Source organism: Bufo gargarizans, chromosome 1, assembly GCF_014858855.1.
Source record: "Bufo gargarizans isolate SCDJY-AF-19 chromosome 1, ASM1485885v1, whole genome shotgun sequence".
NCBI lineage: Eukaryota > Metazoa > Chordata > Amphibia > Anura > Bufonidae > Bufo > Bufo gargarizans.
Window position 1 is genome coordinate 441,064,737 of NC_058080.1, and position 13,500 is coordinate 441,078,236.

The 13,500-nt window shown below is 40.3% G+C and overlaps 1 protein-coding gene across 1 annotated transcript in view; it reads right to left on the reverse strand.

The window, feature by feature from the left end:
* SNAPC3 (small nuclear RNA activating complex polypeptide 3) overlaps positions 1-9,521 on the reverse strand; it is a 128,840-nt gene extending 119,319 nt beyond the window's left edge. Inside the window, exon 1 of the mRNA XM_044272237.1 lies at positions 9,397-9,521. Within this exon, the coding sequence (XP_044128172.1) occupies positions 9,397-9,410 (14 nt within the window). The 5' untranslated portion in view covers positions 9,411-9,521. The remainder of the gene's footprint in view (positions 1-9,396) is intronic.
* Positions 9,522-13,500: the final 3,979 nt, after the last annotated feature.

Sequence of the window (13,500 nt, forward strand, 5' to 3'; positions counted from 1 at the left end):
GGTTGAGATCTGGTGACTGTGGCGGCCATTTTAGTACAGTGAACTCATTGTCATGTTCAAGAAACCAATTTGAAATGATTCGAGCTTTGTGACATGGTGCATTATCCTGCTGGAAGTAGCCATCAGAGGATGGGTACATGGTGGTCATGAAGGGATGGACATGGTCAGAAACAATGCTCAGGTAGCCCGTGGCATTTAAACGATGGCCAATTGGCACTAAGGGTCCTAAAGTGTTCCCCCACACCATTACACCACCACCACCAGCCTGCACAGTGGTAACAAGGCATGATGGATACGTGTTCTCATTCTGTTTATGCCAAATTCGGACTCTACCATTTGAATGTCTCAACAGAAATCGAGACTCATCAGACCAGGCAACATTTTTCCAGTCTTCAACAGTCCAATTTTGGTGAGCTCGTGCAAATTGTAGCCCATTTTCCTATTTGTAGTGGAGATGAGTGGTACCCGGTGGGGTCTTCTGCTGTTGTAGCCCATCCGCCTCAAGGTTGTGCGTGTTGTGGCTTCACAAATGCTTTGCTGCATACCTTGGTTGTAACGAGTGGTTATTTCAGTCGACGTTGCTCTTCTATCAGCTTGAATCAGTCGGCCCATTCTCCTCTGACCTCTAGCATCAACAAGGCATTTTCGCCCACAGGACTGCCGCATAATGGATGTTTTTCCCTTTTCACACCATTCTTTGTAAACCCTAGAAATGGTTGTGCGTGAAAATCCCAGTAACTGAGCAGATTGTGAAATACTCAGACCAGCCCGTCTGGCACCAACAACCATGCCACGCTCAAAATTGCTTAAATCACCTTTCTTTCCCATTCTGACAATCAGTTTAGAGTTCAGGAGATTGTCTTGACCAGGACCACAACCCTACATGCATTGAAGCAACTGCCATGTGATTAGTTGACTAGATAATCACATTAATGAGAAATAGAACAGGTGTTCCTAATAATTCTTTAGGTGAGTGTATACTAACAATAGACACTATAATATATTTTTTTTTTTTTAAATATAATCACACAAAAAACTGGATCTCTCATAGTCCAAGCCACACATATAGTAGGATGATTAAAATTTAATTTTAAATGTTTAACACAAAACATACTTTTGTGCCCTATTGCTGTATTGTATATATTGAGGATCTATCCTGGGTAAGGTTATTTCACAACTTTATTTACAAATGCCTAAATAGGCAATAGAACCTATCATGACCCAGGTGAAAATTAATACTTCACTTTTATTGTGATGAATATTAAAACCTAACACTAAACGTGTGCATGATGCGCTACTGGATTATTCGCAGACAAGAACCAAAATAACAGGGGTGTTAAAAACACAGTACACCACTCCACTGATGAATGTATTTGTTGGTTAGTTGGAAGGGGCAAAGAGATGTGCACAATCTCTCACCCTTATGACTATAGAGGCAGAAACCTGCCGTCCCAATGAGGTTGTCAAACAACCATATAACGTGGTGGGGAACTTGATGTGTCAACCCACTAGAATAATAGACGTATTGTTTGGCAACTAACACTGCATACAGACTACTGTGTCTAACTGATTGTTACACCAAAAATAGCAAAGTGATCCAGCCGGACCACTATTTGCCTATTAGCAGTGGAGTGGTGCGCAGCATTTAAAAACTAGAACTGCCCCCCGACATATTTCGCCAGTATTCTTGCTTCTTCAGGGGTAAATGGGCAGCCAAGTATTGTTTGCTATATTGTCACCAAGGTCATGTATGGACGGTCTCCTCCTTTGTGCTACACACGAGTATGGATTGTGTAGTTAATTATATGATGAAAAGCAAAACCTGCTTGTGCATGAAACACTCCTTTCCCTTCAATGGAGCAGACATAAGTAGATGTATCACTGTTTAATACTCCCAAACAAGTGTATGGTGGTCAGTACTGCCTGCAGCACATTGGATAAGTTAATTAGGCCACTGATGAAGTGAGTAGCGGGTCAAGAGGTGGTATATGTTAGAATTTGCTACAGTTGTACTTTCAAAGCTATATGCCTAATGTATGTCCGGATCTAAGCAACATGAAGGCTTAGGACTGTATTACACCAACAGATCATCTGAACAATATCTGTCCAACCAGACCAGATGTTGGTGTGTATAACAAAAGATCTGTGTGTCTAAAAGGCCATCTGAATAATGATTGATCGGAAATCTGTCAGATAATCTGTTGGTGTAATACAGCCCTTAGTTTGAAATACAATACCTACCAGGTTTGCACATTATTGCAACCAGCACTGTACACTTCAAACATAGTAACGTAATCGGTTCTGGACAACATTTGCCATGAGGCAACAGGAACATCTGGCACATCTGCATGCAGTACTTTTAGTCCGGCTGCCTCTCGCCGTGAGCAGCCGTGCCGCCGCCGGAACTCTGCCCCTGCCCCCATCATAGTCAATGGGGAAGAAGCGGCAGTCCAGGGGCACACGTGAACTAGCGGCAGGACAGATCCAACAGGCTGTTCAACCGTCGAAACAGCCTGCCGGAGTCCCCTGTTGCTATTGTGAAAGTACCCTAACTCAGAATGGAGGGAGTAAAAATTCTATTCACCCTAATGGAGATCTATTATGGTGAATAGGAGAGGGGTGTCAAAAGATCCCATGTACTAGGCCCCTTACAGGTCTAAGAGTTATTTAACAACTTTGGAATGCTTTCACTTATCCAAGCCAATCCGAGAAGGTTTTCTCGAGACACATTGTACTTCATGACAGTGGTAAATTTGAGTCAATATATTTCACCATTATTTATAAAAGAATCCAAAGGTTAAGGAAAAATTTTCTAAATTTTTCTAAATTTGAATCTCCCTGCTTTTAAGACAGATAGTGATGCCTCATAAAATATTCATTAATTAACATTCCCCATATGTCTTCTTTATGTGGGCATCATTTTGGTAATGTAATTTTATTTTTTTAAGATGTTAGAAGGTTTAGAATTCTTTAAGTCAACTTTTTTAAGGACCAATTCTGAAGTCACTTTGCAGGGCTTACATAGTGGAAACCCCCGATAAATGACCCCATTGTAGAAACTACACCCCTCAAGTTACGCAAAACTGATTTTACAAACTTTATTAACCCTTTAGATGTTTCACAAGAATTAAAGGAAAATGGAGATGAAATTTCTAAATTTCACTTTTTTGGCAGATTTTCCATTTTAATCCATTTTTTTTTCTTTAACACATCCAGGGTTAACAGCCAAACAAAACTTAATATTTATTATCCTGATTCTGCGGTTTACAGAAACACCCCACATGTGGTCGTAAACTGATGTAAGGGCACATGGCAGGGCACAGAAGAAAAGGAGCGCCATATGGTTTTTGGGAGGAAGATTTTTCTGGACTGGTTTTTACATGCCATGTCCCACTTGAAGCCTTACAGTAAAAACTCCCCAAAAGGGACCTCTTTTTGGAAACTAGGGGATAAGGTGCCAGTTTTATTAGTACTATTTTGGGGTACATATGATTTTTAATTGCTCTATATTATTTTTTTTTGTGAGGCAAGATAACAAAAAAATGGCTGTTACGGCACTGGCTTTATTTTTTACAACATTCATCTTACAGGGTAGATCATGTGCTATTTTTATAGAGCAAATTGTTACGGACGCGATGATATCAAATATGTCTACTTTCTTTGTTTGTTTCTATTTTACATAATAAAGCATTTTTGAAAAAATATATGGTTTTGTGTCTCCACTTTCTGAACTCCATATTTTTAGTTTTTTTCTGCCAATCGTCTTATGCAGGGGCTCGTTTTTTGCAGAAAGAGTTGAAGTTTTTTTTTTTTTGGTACTATTTTTGGATAAAGATTTTTTTTTGACCATTCATTATTGCACTTTATGGGGCAAGATGACCCAAAAATTTGTTATTTTAGCACAGTTTTATTTATTTATTTTTACATGTCCACCTGAGGGGTTAGGTCATGTGACATTTTTATAGAGCAGATCGTTACAGACGTGGCAATACCTAATATGTATACTTTTTCTTATTTATTTAAGTTTTACACAATAATAGCATTTTAAAAACTAAAAAAAATGATGTTTTAGTGTCTCCATAGTCTGAGAGCCATAGCTTTTTTATTTTTTGACCGATTGTCTTAGTTAGGATCTCATTTTTTGCGGGATGAGTTGACAGTTTGATGAGTACAATTTTGGGGGGCATACGCCTTTTTGATCGCTTATTGTTGCACTTTATGTGATGTTAGGTGACAAAAAATGGCTTTTTGCCACTGTTTTTATTTTTGTTTTTTTACGGTGTTCACCTGAAAGGTTAGGTCATGTGATTTTTTATAGAGCAGGTTGTCACGGATGCGGCGATACCTAATATGTATACTTATTTTTATTTATTTATTTCACTTCAACATAATAATAGCATTTTGAAACAAAAAAAATGATGTTTTAATGTCTCCATGTTCTGAGAGATATATATTTATTTATTTATTTTTTGAGCGATGTAGGGTCTAATTTTTTGCGGGAAGAGGTGACTGTTTTATTGGTAGAGATTTGTGGGACATTTGCCCTTTTGATCACTTGGTGTTGCACTTTTTGTCATGTAAGGTGACAAAATCTTTTCTTTTGACAGTTTTTTTTTAGGTGTTTATCGGACTGGGTGGATCATGTTATACATTTATACAGCCAACCGTCACGGACGCGGCCATACGGAATATGTCTATTTTTTTTTCTTTCTATTTTTAACCTATTATTTGAATTACTTACTTGGGGGAATTATTTTTTATTTTTTTTTATAAAACACTATTTTTTTATTTTACACTTTGCGTCCCCCATAAGGTAATACGACACCTCTGAGGGATATTTAAAGGGAACCTGTCACCGGGATTTTGTGTATAGAGCTGAGGACCTGGGTTGCTAGATGGCCACTAGCACATCCGCAATACTCAGTCCCCATAGCTCTGTGTGCTTTTATTGTGTAAAAAAAAACGATTTGATACATATGCAAATTACCTGAGATGAGTCCTGTTCCTGACTCATCTAATGTACAGGACTCATCTCAGGTTACTTTGCATATGTATCAAATCGGTTTAAAAAATAAATAAATAACAGCACACAGAGCTATGGGGACTGGATATTGCGGATGTGCTAGCGGACATCTAGCAACCCATGTCCTCAGCTCTATGCACAAAATCCCGGTGACAGGTTCCCTTTAACTTAACTTTTTTGTTTTCACTATTGATTTTACCGGTAACTAGGGCTGACATAGTAGCCCCAGTTACAGGGGAAAATACACCCCCCAGAGAGGCTGTACAGCATAATACAGCGCTGTACAGCCTCAGTGCAGGGCTGATCGAGCTCTATGGAAGACCCAAAAGCTCCTGCACTCTCTCAGCCCCGACGGTCACATGACCACCGGGCCGGGACAGGAAGCGCATGTGTATACAGTGATCTAGAAGGCAGGGACACCTGGGAACTGTCCCTGCCTTCTCTCTGGGGTGCCCTGCTGTCCTTTACAGCGGTCCCCCCGCTTGGCAGCTGCACGACTAACATGCAGCTGCCATCTCTGAATGGACGTTCAGAAATGTCCATTCAGAGATTGAGATCTACCTCCCGAATGTTTATAGTCAACGGGCAGACGGGAGGTGGTTAAAAAAAGTTACAAATAAAAAACACCAATATATTAAAAGTTTACATATAAAAATATCTAACCAATAAAAAAAACATATTGGGTATTGCCGCATCCGAAAATGTCTGAACTGCGGTTTGCCTCTTTTTTTTTTTTGCCATCTTGTTCACCCCCAAAAATTGAATAACAGTGATCAAAACATTGTACATACTACAAAAAATGTATCAATAAAAACTAGAGTTCGTTACGCAAAAAACAAGCCCTCTGTAAACCGAAATCTAAAAAAAGTTATGGCTGTAAGAATAGAGCAAAGAAAATTAAGATTTTTCTGAAGGTTATTTTTTTTTTTAAAGTAGTAAGACAAAAAAAACTGTTCAAGTTTAGTATCGTTGCATTCATATTGAGCCACAGAATAAGAACTCCAGGTCATTTTTAGTGTATAGTGAACGTTGTGATGTCAAAACCCTAAAAACCTGGTGGAATTTTATTTTATTTTTTTCAGTTTTGCCACACAAAGAATTTTTTCTCATTTTTCAAGACATGGTAAATTTAAATGGTGGCATTAAAAAAAGCATCTTGTCACTCAAAAAATAAGCCCTTTTTCCTACCCACGTTCCAACAGCCATAACCATTTTATTTTTCCATTCACATAGCTATGAATGGAAAAATCAAATGGTTATGGCTGTTGGAACGTGGGTAGGAAAAAAAAAATGTAAAAATAAAAATAGGCCCGGTCTTTAAAGGGTTAAGCTACTAAGCCAGGTATTACATTATCACATTCTTTACTAACTACACAGAGCAGAGGATGTTGGTGAGGTCATTGAAGAAGCCTGGGCCAGTACTTGGCGAAAACACGCCACAGGCATGTGGGTTACATTGAACATAAAAGAGGGGGTGGAGTTTTGTATTGCATTCTATTAGCGTAAGAGGTGTGCATTCTTGAATGGAAATACAAGAGCTCACTAAAAACATTGGGAATAATGTAGGTTTTGATGTGCACAACATCATGGTGGGACAAAGAAATCCTAATAAGGCCACTGTATGATCATAAAATAGCTCTTGTCTGTTTACATTGGGAACCCTAAATATCACACATATAGTGCACCCTGAAATTTCTGAAAGGTCAATGTAGTCAGATATAAAAATTTAAAAAACTAAATAAAACAAAAACAAAAAACTTACAAATTTAGATCCATGACACCCTTAAGAAATGGTAAGGCCCTTTTCACACGGACGAGATTTCCACGCGGGTGCAATGTGTGAAGTGAACGCATTGCACCCGCACTGAATCCGGACCCATTCATTTCTATGGGGCTGTGCACATGAGCGGTGATTTTCACGCATCACTTGTGCCTTGCGTGAAAATCGCAGCATGCTCCTCTTTGTGCGTTTTTCACTTAACGCAGGCCCCATAGAAATGAATGGGGTTGCGTGAAAATCGCAAGCATCCGCAAGCAAGTGCGGATGCGGTGCGATTTTCACGCACGGTTGCTAGGAGACGATCGGGATAGGGACCCGATCATTATTATTTTCCTTTATAACATGGTTAGAAGGGAAAATAATAGCATTCTGAATACAGAATGCATAGTACAATAGCGTTGGAGGGGTTAAAAAATAATAAAAAATAGTTTAACTCACCTTAATCCACTTGTTCGCGCAGCCCGACATCTCTTCTGTCTTCATCTGTGAGAAAAAGGACCTGTGGTGACGTCACTACGCTCATCACATGATCAATCACCATGATGATGGATCATGTGAATGACCATGTGATGAACGTAGTGACATCATCTAAGATCTTTTTCCTCACAGATGAAGACAGAAGAGATGCCAGCTGCGCGAACAAGTGGATTAAGGTGAGTTAAATTATTTTCTATTTTTTTTTTAACCCCTCCAGCCCTATTGTACTATGCATTCTGTATTCAGAATGCTATTATTTTCCCTTATAACCATGTTATAAGGGGAAATAATACAATCTACAGAACACTGATCCCAAGCCCGAACTTCTGTGAAGAAGTTCGGGTCTGGGTACCACATTCAGTTTTTTATCACGTGCGTGCAAAACACATTGCACCCGCGCGATAAAAACTGAACAATGGAATGCAATCGCAGTCAAAACTGACTGCAATTGCGTACCTACTCGCGCGGGTTTGCCGCAATGCACCGGAACGCATCTGGACCTAATCCGGACACGCTCGTGTGAAAGAGGCCTAACTGATTTGTGTATGTATGGCCTTTTCTTGGATGAACCTTCTCCACTTCTACTCTGATTCATCTCACTCCTGCAACTGTCCCAGCATGTTCTTCATCTAGTTTTTACTGCCTCAGCTATGAAATCACAATATAACATAATAAAGTGTATAAATCATCACGGTACATCAAAGTCTAAATTTCGCAACAGGTGTGCAAACATGAACAAGTAAGTCAAAAGCAAGGAAACTTTGGGTGTAGCAACAGCATGGCACAGAGGCACAACTGCAGCAACAGTGAAAAAGAAACTTCCTATGCAACAGGTGGTCAAACATGGGCAAACGAGGCACAAGCCAGGAGACTTTGGTCTGCATAGATTGATTGGCACATGATGTTAAAGGCTATGTACACCATCGGAGGCAATTTTTGTTTATGATTACATTTTACACCGTTTTGACTAAAAATCATATTTTCAATTGGCCTTTATTAAAAATATTGAGCCGTTCTGTCACAAAGGGTTAACTGTTTTCCTAACTGTGTGACTGGTACTTTCACTTTGTGCCAGTCATATAATAACCCTTATCTTTAAATGACTAAGAGGTCATAAACACTTATTTAAGCCACATTCTTATCAGTAAGATAAGGATTGAGCTTTAATGAGTGTTTATAATGTCATAGAGCAGAGATAAGGAGCCTGTCTGCTCCCCAGATGACAGAAAAGCACTCACCTCCCTGGGGTCCAGTGTGGTGGAGCTCCTCACTCCTCCAGCGCGCCGTTTAGTATGCCGGGGCCGGAATAACGTCATATTCCGGCATCACAGAGGGCACACGAGGGAGGAGTGCGGAGCTGCTAGAAGAGCCTCCCTTGCCGCCTGCCTCCTCTCCTCCGGTAATGTACTGGCAGAGCAGGCACCTGCCATCAGGATAAGCAGATGCCTGCTCTGCCATATTTAAGAAGGACCTCCACCTCCTGGCCCCCCTTTAACGGCACTGGGGGCGGCTCAAGAGCAGCTCGCCCAGGGCTGCAGCCCCAGTCAGGCGGAGCCAACCAGGGCGCCCCCAGCAGGCCGACGCCCTAGGCGAACGCCTAGTTTGCCTATATGGTTGCACCGTCCCTGGTTAAGCTACTAAGCCAGGTATTACATTATTCCATTTTTTACTAACTACACAGCGCAGAGGATGTTGGTGAGGTCATTGAAGAAGCCTGGGCCAGTACTTGGCGAAAACACGCCACAGGCATGTGGGTTACATTGAACATAAAAGAGGGGGTGGAGTTTTGTATTACATTCTATTAGCGTAAGAGGTGTGCATTCTTGAATGGAAATACGAGAGCTCACTAGAAACATTGGGAATAATGTAGGTTTTGATGTAGCATTACAATTACGTGGCCAATGCTTGTCAGGAGGCACTGTTGGTGCACAACATCATGGTGGGACAAAGAAATCCTAATAAGGCCACTGTATGATCATAAAATAGCTCTTGTCTGTTTACATTGGGAACCCTAAATATCCCTAAATATCACACATATAGTGCACCCTGAAATTCCTGAAAGGTCAATGTAGTCAGATATTTTAAAAAAAAAGTCAAAATAAAAAAAAATACTTACAAATTTATATCCATGACACCCTTAAGAAATAGTAACCGATTTGTGTATGTATGGCCTTTTCTTGGATGAACCAGCTCCACTTCTACTCTGATTCATCTCACACCTGCAACTGTCCCAGCATGTTCTTCATCTAGTTTTTACTGCCTCAGCTATGAAATCACAATATAACATAAAGTGTATAAATCATCACGGTACATCAAAGTCTAAATTTCGCAACAGGTGTGCAAACATGAACAAATAAGTCAAAAGCAAGGAAACTTTGGGTGCAGCAACAGCATGGCACAGAGGCACAGAGGCACAACTGCAGCAACAGTGAAAAAAAAAAACTTCCTATGCAACAGGTGGTCAAACATGGGCAAATGAGGCACAAGCCAGGAGACTTTTGTCTGCATAGATTGTTTGGCACATGATGTTAAAGGCTATGTACACCTTCAGAGGCAATTTTTGTTTATGATTACATTTTACACTGTTTTGGCTAAAAATCATATTTTCAATTGGCCTTTATTAAAAATATTGAGCCGTTCTGTCACAAAGGGTTAACTGTTTTCCTAACTGTGCGACTGGTACTTTCACTTTGTGCCAGTCATCTAATAACCCTTATCTTTAAATGACTAAGAGGTCATAAACACTTATTTAACCCCTTAAGGAGCGGGCTAATTTTCACCTTCAGGACCAGGCCATTTCTTGCAAATCTGACCAGTGTCACTTTATGTGGTGATAACTTTAAAACGCTTTGACTTATCCAGGCCATTCTGAGATCGTTTTTTCGTCACATATTGTACTTCATGACACTGGTAAAATGGAGTCCAAAAAATGAATTTTTATTTATAAAGAAATACCAAATTTACAAAACAAATTGAAAAATTTGCAAATTTCCAAGTTTCAATTTCTCTACTTCTATAATACATATGAATACCTATAAAAAGAGTTATTACTTTACATTTCCCATATGTCTTCTTCATGTTAGGATCATTTTGGGAATGACATTTTATTTTTGGGGGAGGTTACAAGGCTTAGAAGATTAGAAGTAAATCTTGAAATTTCTCAGAAATTTTCAAAAAACCAACTTTTTAAGGACCAGTTCAGGTCCTTAAAAAGCTTACATGATAGAAACCACCCAAAAATGACCCCATTCTAGAAACTACACCCCTCAAGGTATTTAAAACTGATTTTACAAACGTTGTTAACCCTTTAGGTGTTTCACAAGAATTAATGGAAAATAGCGATACAATTTCCAAATTTCCCTTTTTTGGCAGATTTCCCATTTTAATATTTTTTTTCCCAGTTACAAAGCAAGGGTTAACAGCCAAACAAAACCCATTATTTATGGCCCTGATTCTGTAGTTTACAGAAACACCCCATATGTGGTTGTAAACTGCTGTACGGGCACACGGCAGGGCGCAGAAGGAAAGGAATGCCATACGGTTTTTGGAAGGCAGATTTTGCTAGACTGTTTTTTTTTACACCATGTCCCATTTGAAGCCCCTCTGATGCACCCCTAGAGTAGAAACTCTAAAAAAGTGACCCCATGTAAGAAACTACACCCCTCAAGGTATTCAAAACTGATTTTACAAACGTTGTTAACCCTTTAGGTGTTCCACAAGAATTAATGGAAAATAGAGATACAATTTAAAAATGTCACTTTTTTGGCAGAACACCCCATATGTGGTCGTAAACTGCTGTACGGGCCAACGGCAGGGCACAGAAGGAAAGGAATGCCATATGGTTTTTGGAAGGCAGATTTTGCTAGACAGTTTTTTTGGACACCAAATCCCATTTGAAGCCCCCCTGATGCACACCATGAGTAGAAACTCCATAAAAGTGACCCCATCTAAGAAACTACACCCCTCAAGCTATTCAAAACAGATGTTACAAACGTCGTTAACCCTTTAGGTGTTCCACAAGAGTTATTGGCAAATAGAGATTACATTTCAGAATTTCAATTTTTTGGCAAATTTTCAATTTTTATCCATTTTTTCCAGTAACAAAGCAAGGGTTAACAGCCAAACAAAACTAAATATTTATGGCCCTGATTCTGTCGTTTACAGAAACATCCCATATGTGGTCGTAAACTGTTGTACGGGCACACGGCAGGGCGCAGAAGGAAAGGAATGCCATACGGTTTTTGTAAGGCAGATTTTGCTAGACTGTTTTTTTGGACACCATGTCCCATTTGAAGCCCCCCTGATGCACCCCTGAGTAGAAACTCCATAAAAGTGACCCCATCTAAGAAAATAGACCCCTCAAGGTACTGATTTTACAAACGTCATTAACCCTTTAGGTGTTCCACAAGAGTTATTGGCAAATAGAGATGAAATTTCAGAATTTCAATTTTTTTGCAAATTTTCCATTTTAATCCATTTTTTCCAGTAACAAAGCAAGGGTTAACAGCCAAACAAAACTCAATATTTATGGCCCTGATTCAGTAGTTTACAGAAACACCCCATATGTGGTCGTAAACTGCTGTACGGACACACGGCAGGGCGCAGAAGGAAAGGAATGCCATACGGTTGTTGGAAGGCAGATTTTGCTAGACTGGTTTTTTTTGACACCATGTCCCATTTGAAGCCCCCCCCCTGATGCACCCCTAGAGTAGAAACTCCAAAAAAGTAACCCCATATTAGAAACTACGGGATAGGGTGGAAGTTTTGTTGGTACTAGTTTAGGGTACATATGATTTTTGGTCATGTGATATTTCTATAGAGCTGGTTGATACGGACGTGGCGATACCTAATATGTATACTTTTTTTTATTTATGTAAGTTTTACACAATAATATCATTTTTGAAACAAAAAAAATCATGTTTTAGTGTCCCCATGTTTTTAGAGCCATAGTTTTTTCACTTTTTGGGCCAATTATCTTAGGTAGGGTCTCATTTTTTGCGGCATGAGATGAAGGTTTGATTGGCACTATTTTGGGGTGCATATGACTTTTTGATCGCTTGCTATTACATTTTTTGTGATGTAAGGTAACAAAAAAATGGTTTATTTAGCACAGTTTATTTTTATTTTTTTTACGTTTTATGTTCTTCTGAGGGTTTAGGTCATGTGATATTTCTATAGAGCTGGTCGATACGGACGCGGCGATACCTAATATGTCCATATGTCTTTTCATTATTTTTTTTTACAATTTTTTTTATTTTTGGGGGGAAAAGGACGCTTTTTTTTTTTTTTACTTGAAACTTTTAATTTTATTAACTTTTTTTTCACTTTATTTTTTGTCCCACTATGGGACAGAGTCTGATCCTTGTTTAAATACAGCACAATACATCTGTATTGTGCTGTATTGAACTGTTAGTGTCTTACACTGTAAGACGCTAACAGTTGCCTAGGAGACCCAGCCTGGGGGCTGGGCCTCTTAGGCTTCCGTACATGACAGGCTCCAAGCCTTGGAATGGCCTGGGGCTGCCATGGCAACGATCGAGTCCCCGCCACAGCAGAGCGGGGACCCGATGCATGAGGTGAGGGAGCGCAAACCTCCCACATGCTGTGGTCAGCGCTGACCGCAGCATATGAGGGGTTAATCCACTGGCATCTGCGTTATCGCCGATGCTGGTGGATGCAGCAGGGATCCGACAGTCAGTAACCGCCGGATCTCTGCTGCTGACCGGGGGGACCGCACGCGAGGGGAGGAACGACTGCAGGACGAGAGCGCTCATCCTCGAGCGCTAAGTGCCGGCGTTTGAGGACGAGCATTCTTCTCCTGGGTCGTTAAGGGGTTAAGCTACATTCTTATCAGTAAGATAAGGATTGAGCTTTAATGAGTGTTTATAATGTCATAGAGCAGAGATAAGGATCCTGTCTGCTCCCCAGATGACAGAAAATCCACAGGCCTCTAGTAGAGTCAGTGGCGCACCTACGGGGGAGGGGGCGTAGGAGATTTTTTTAGAGCACTGTGTGCCAATAATTGTTGAAGGGGGCACTATCTGTGTGGTAGCAGTATTTCCAGGGGGACTGTTTCTGCAGTATAGTATTGGGGGCACAGCGGGCACAGTATTGGGGCACTATCTGTGTGGTAGCAGTATTTCCAGGGGGACTGTTTCTGCAGTATAGTATTGGGGGCACAGCGGGCACAGTATTGGGGGTGGCAGGAAAGGGTGTTCAG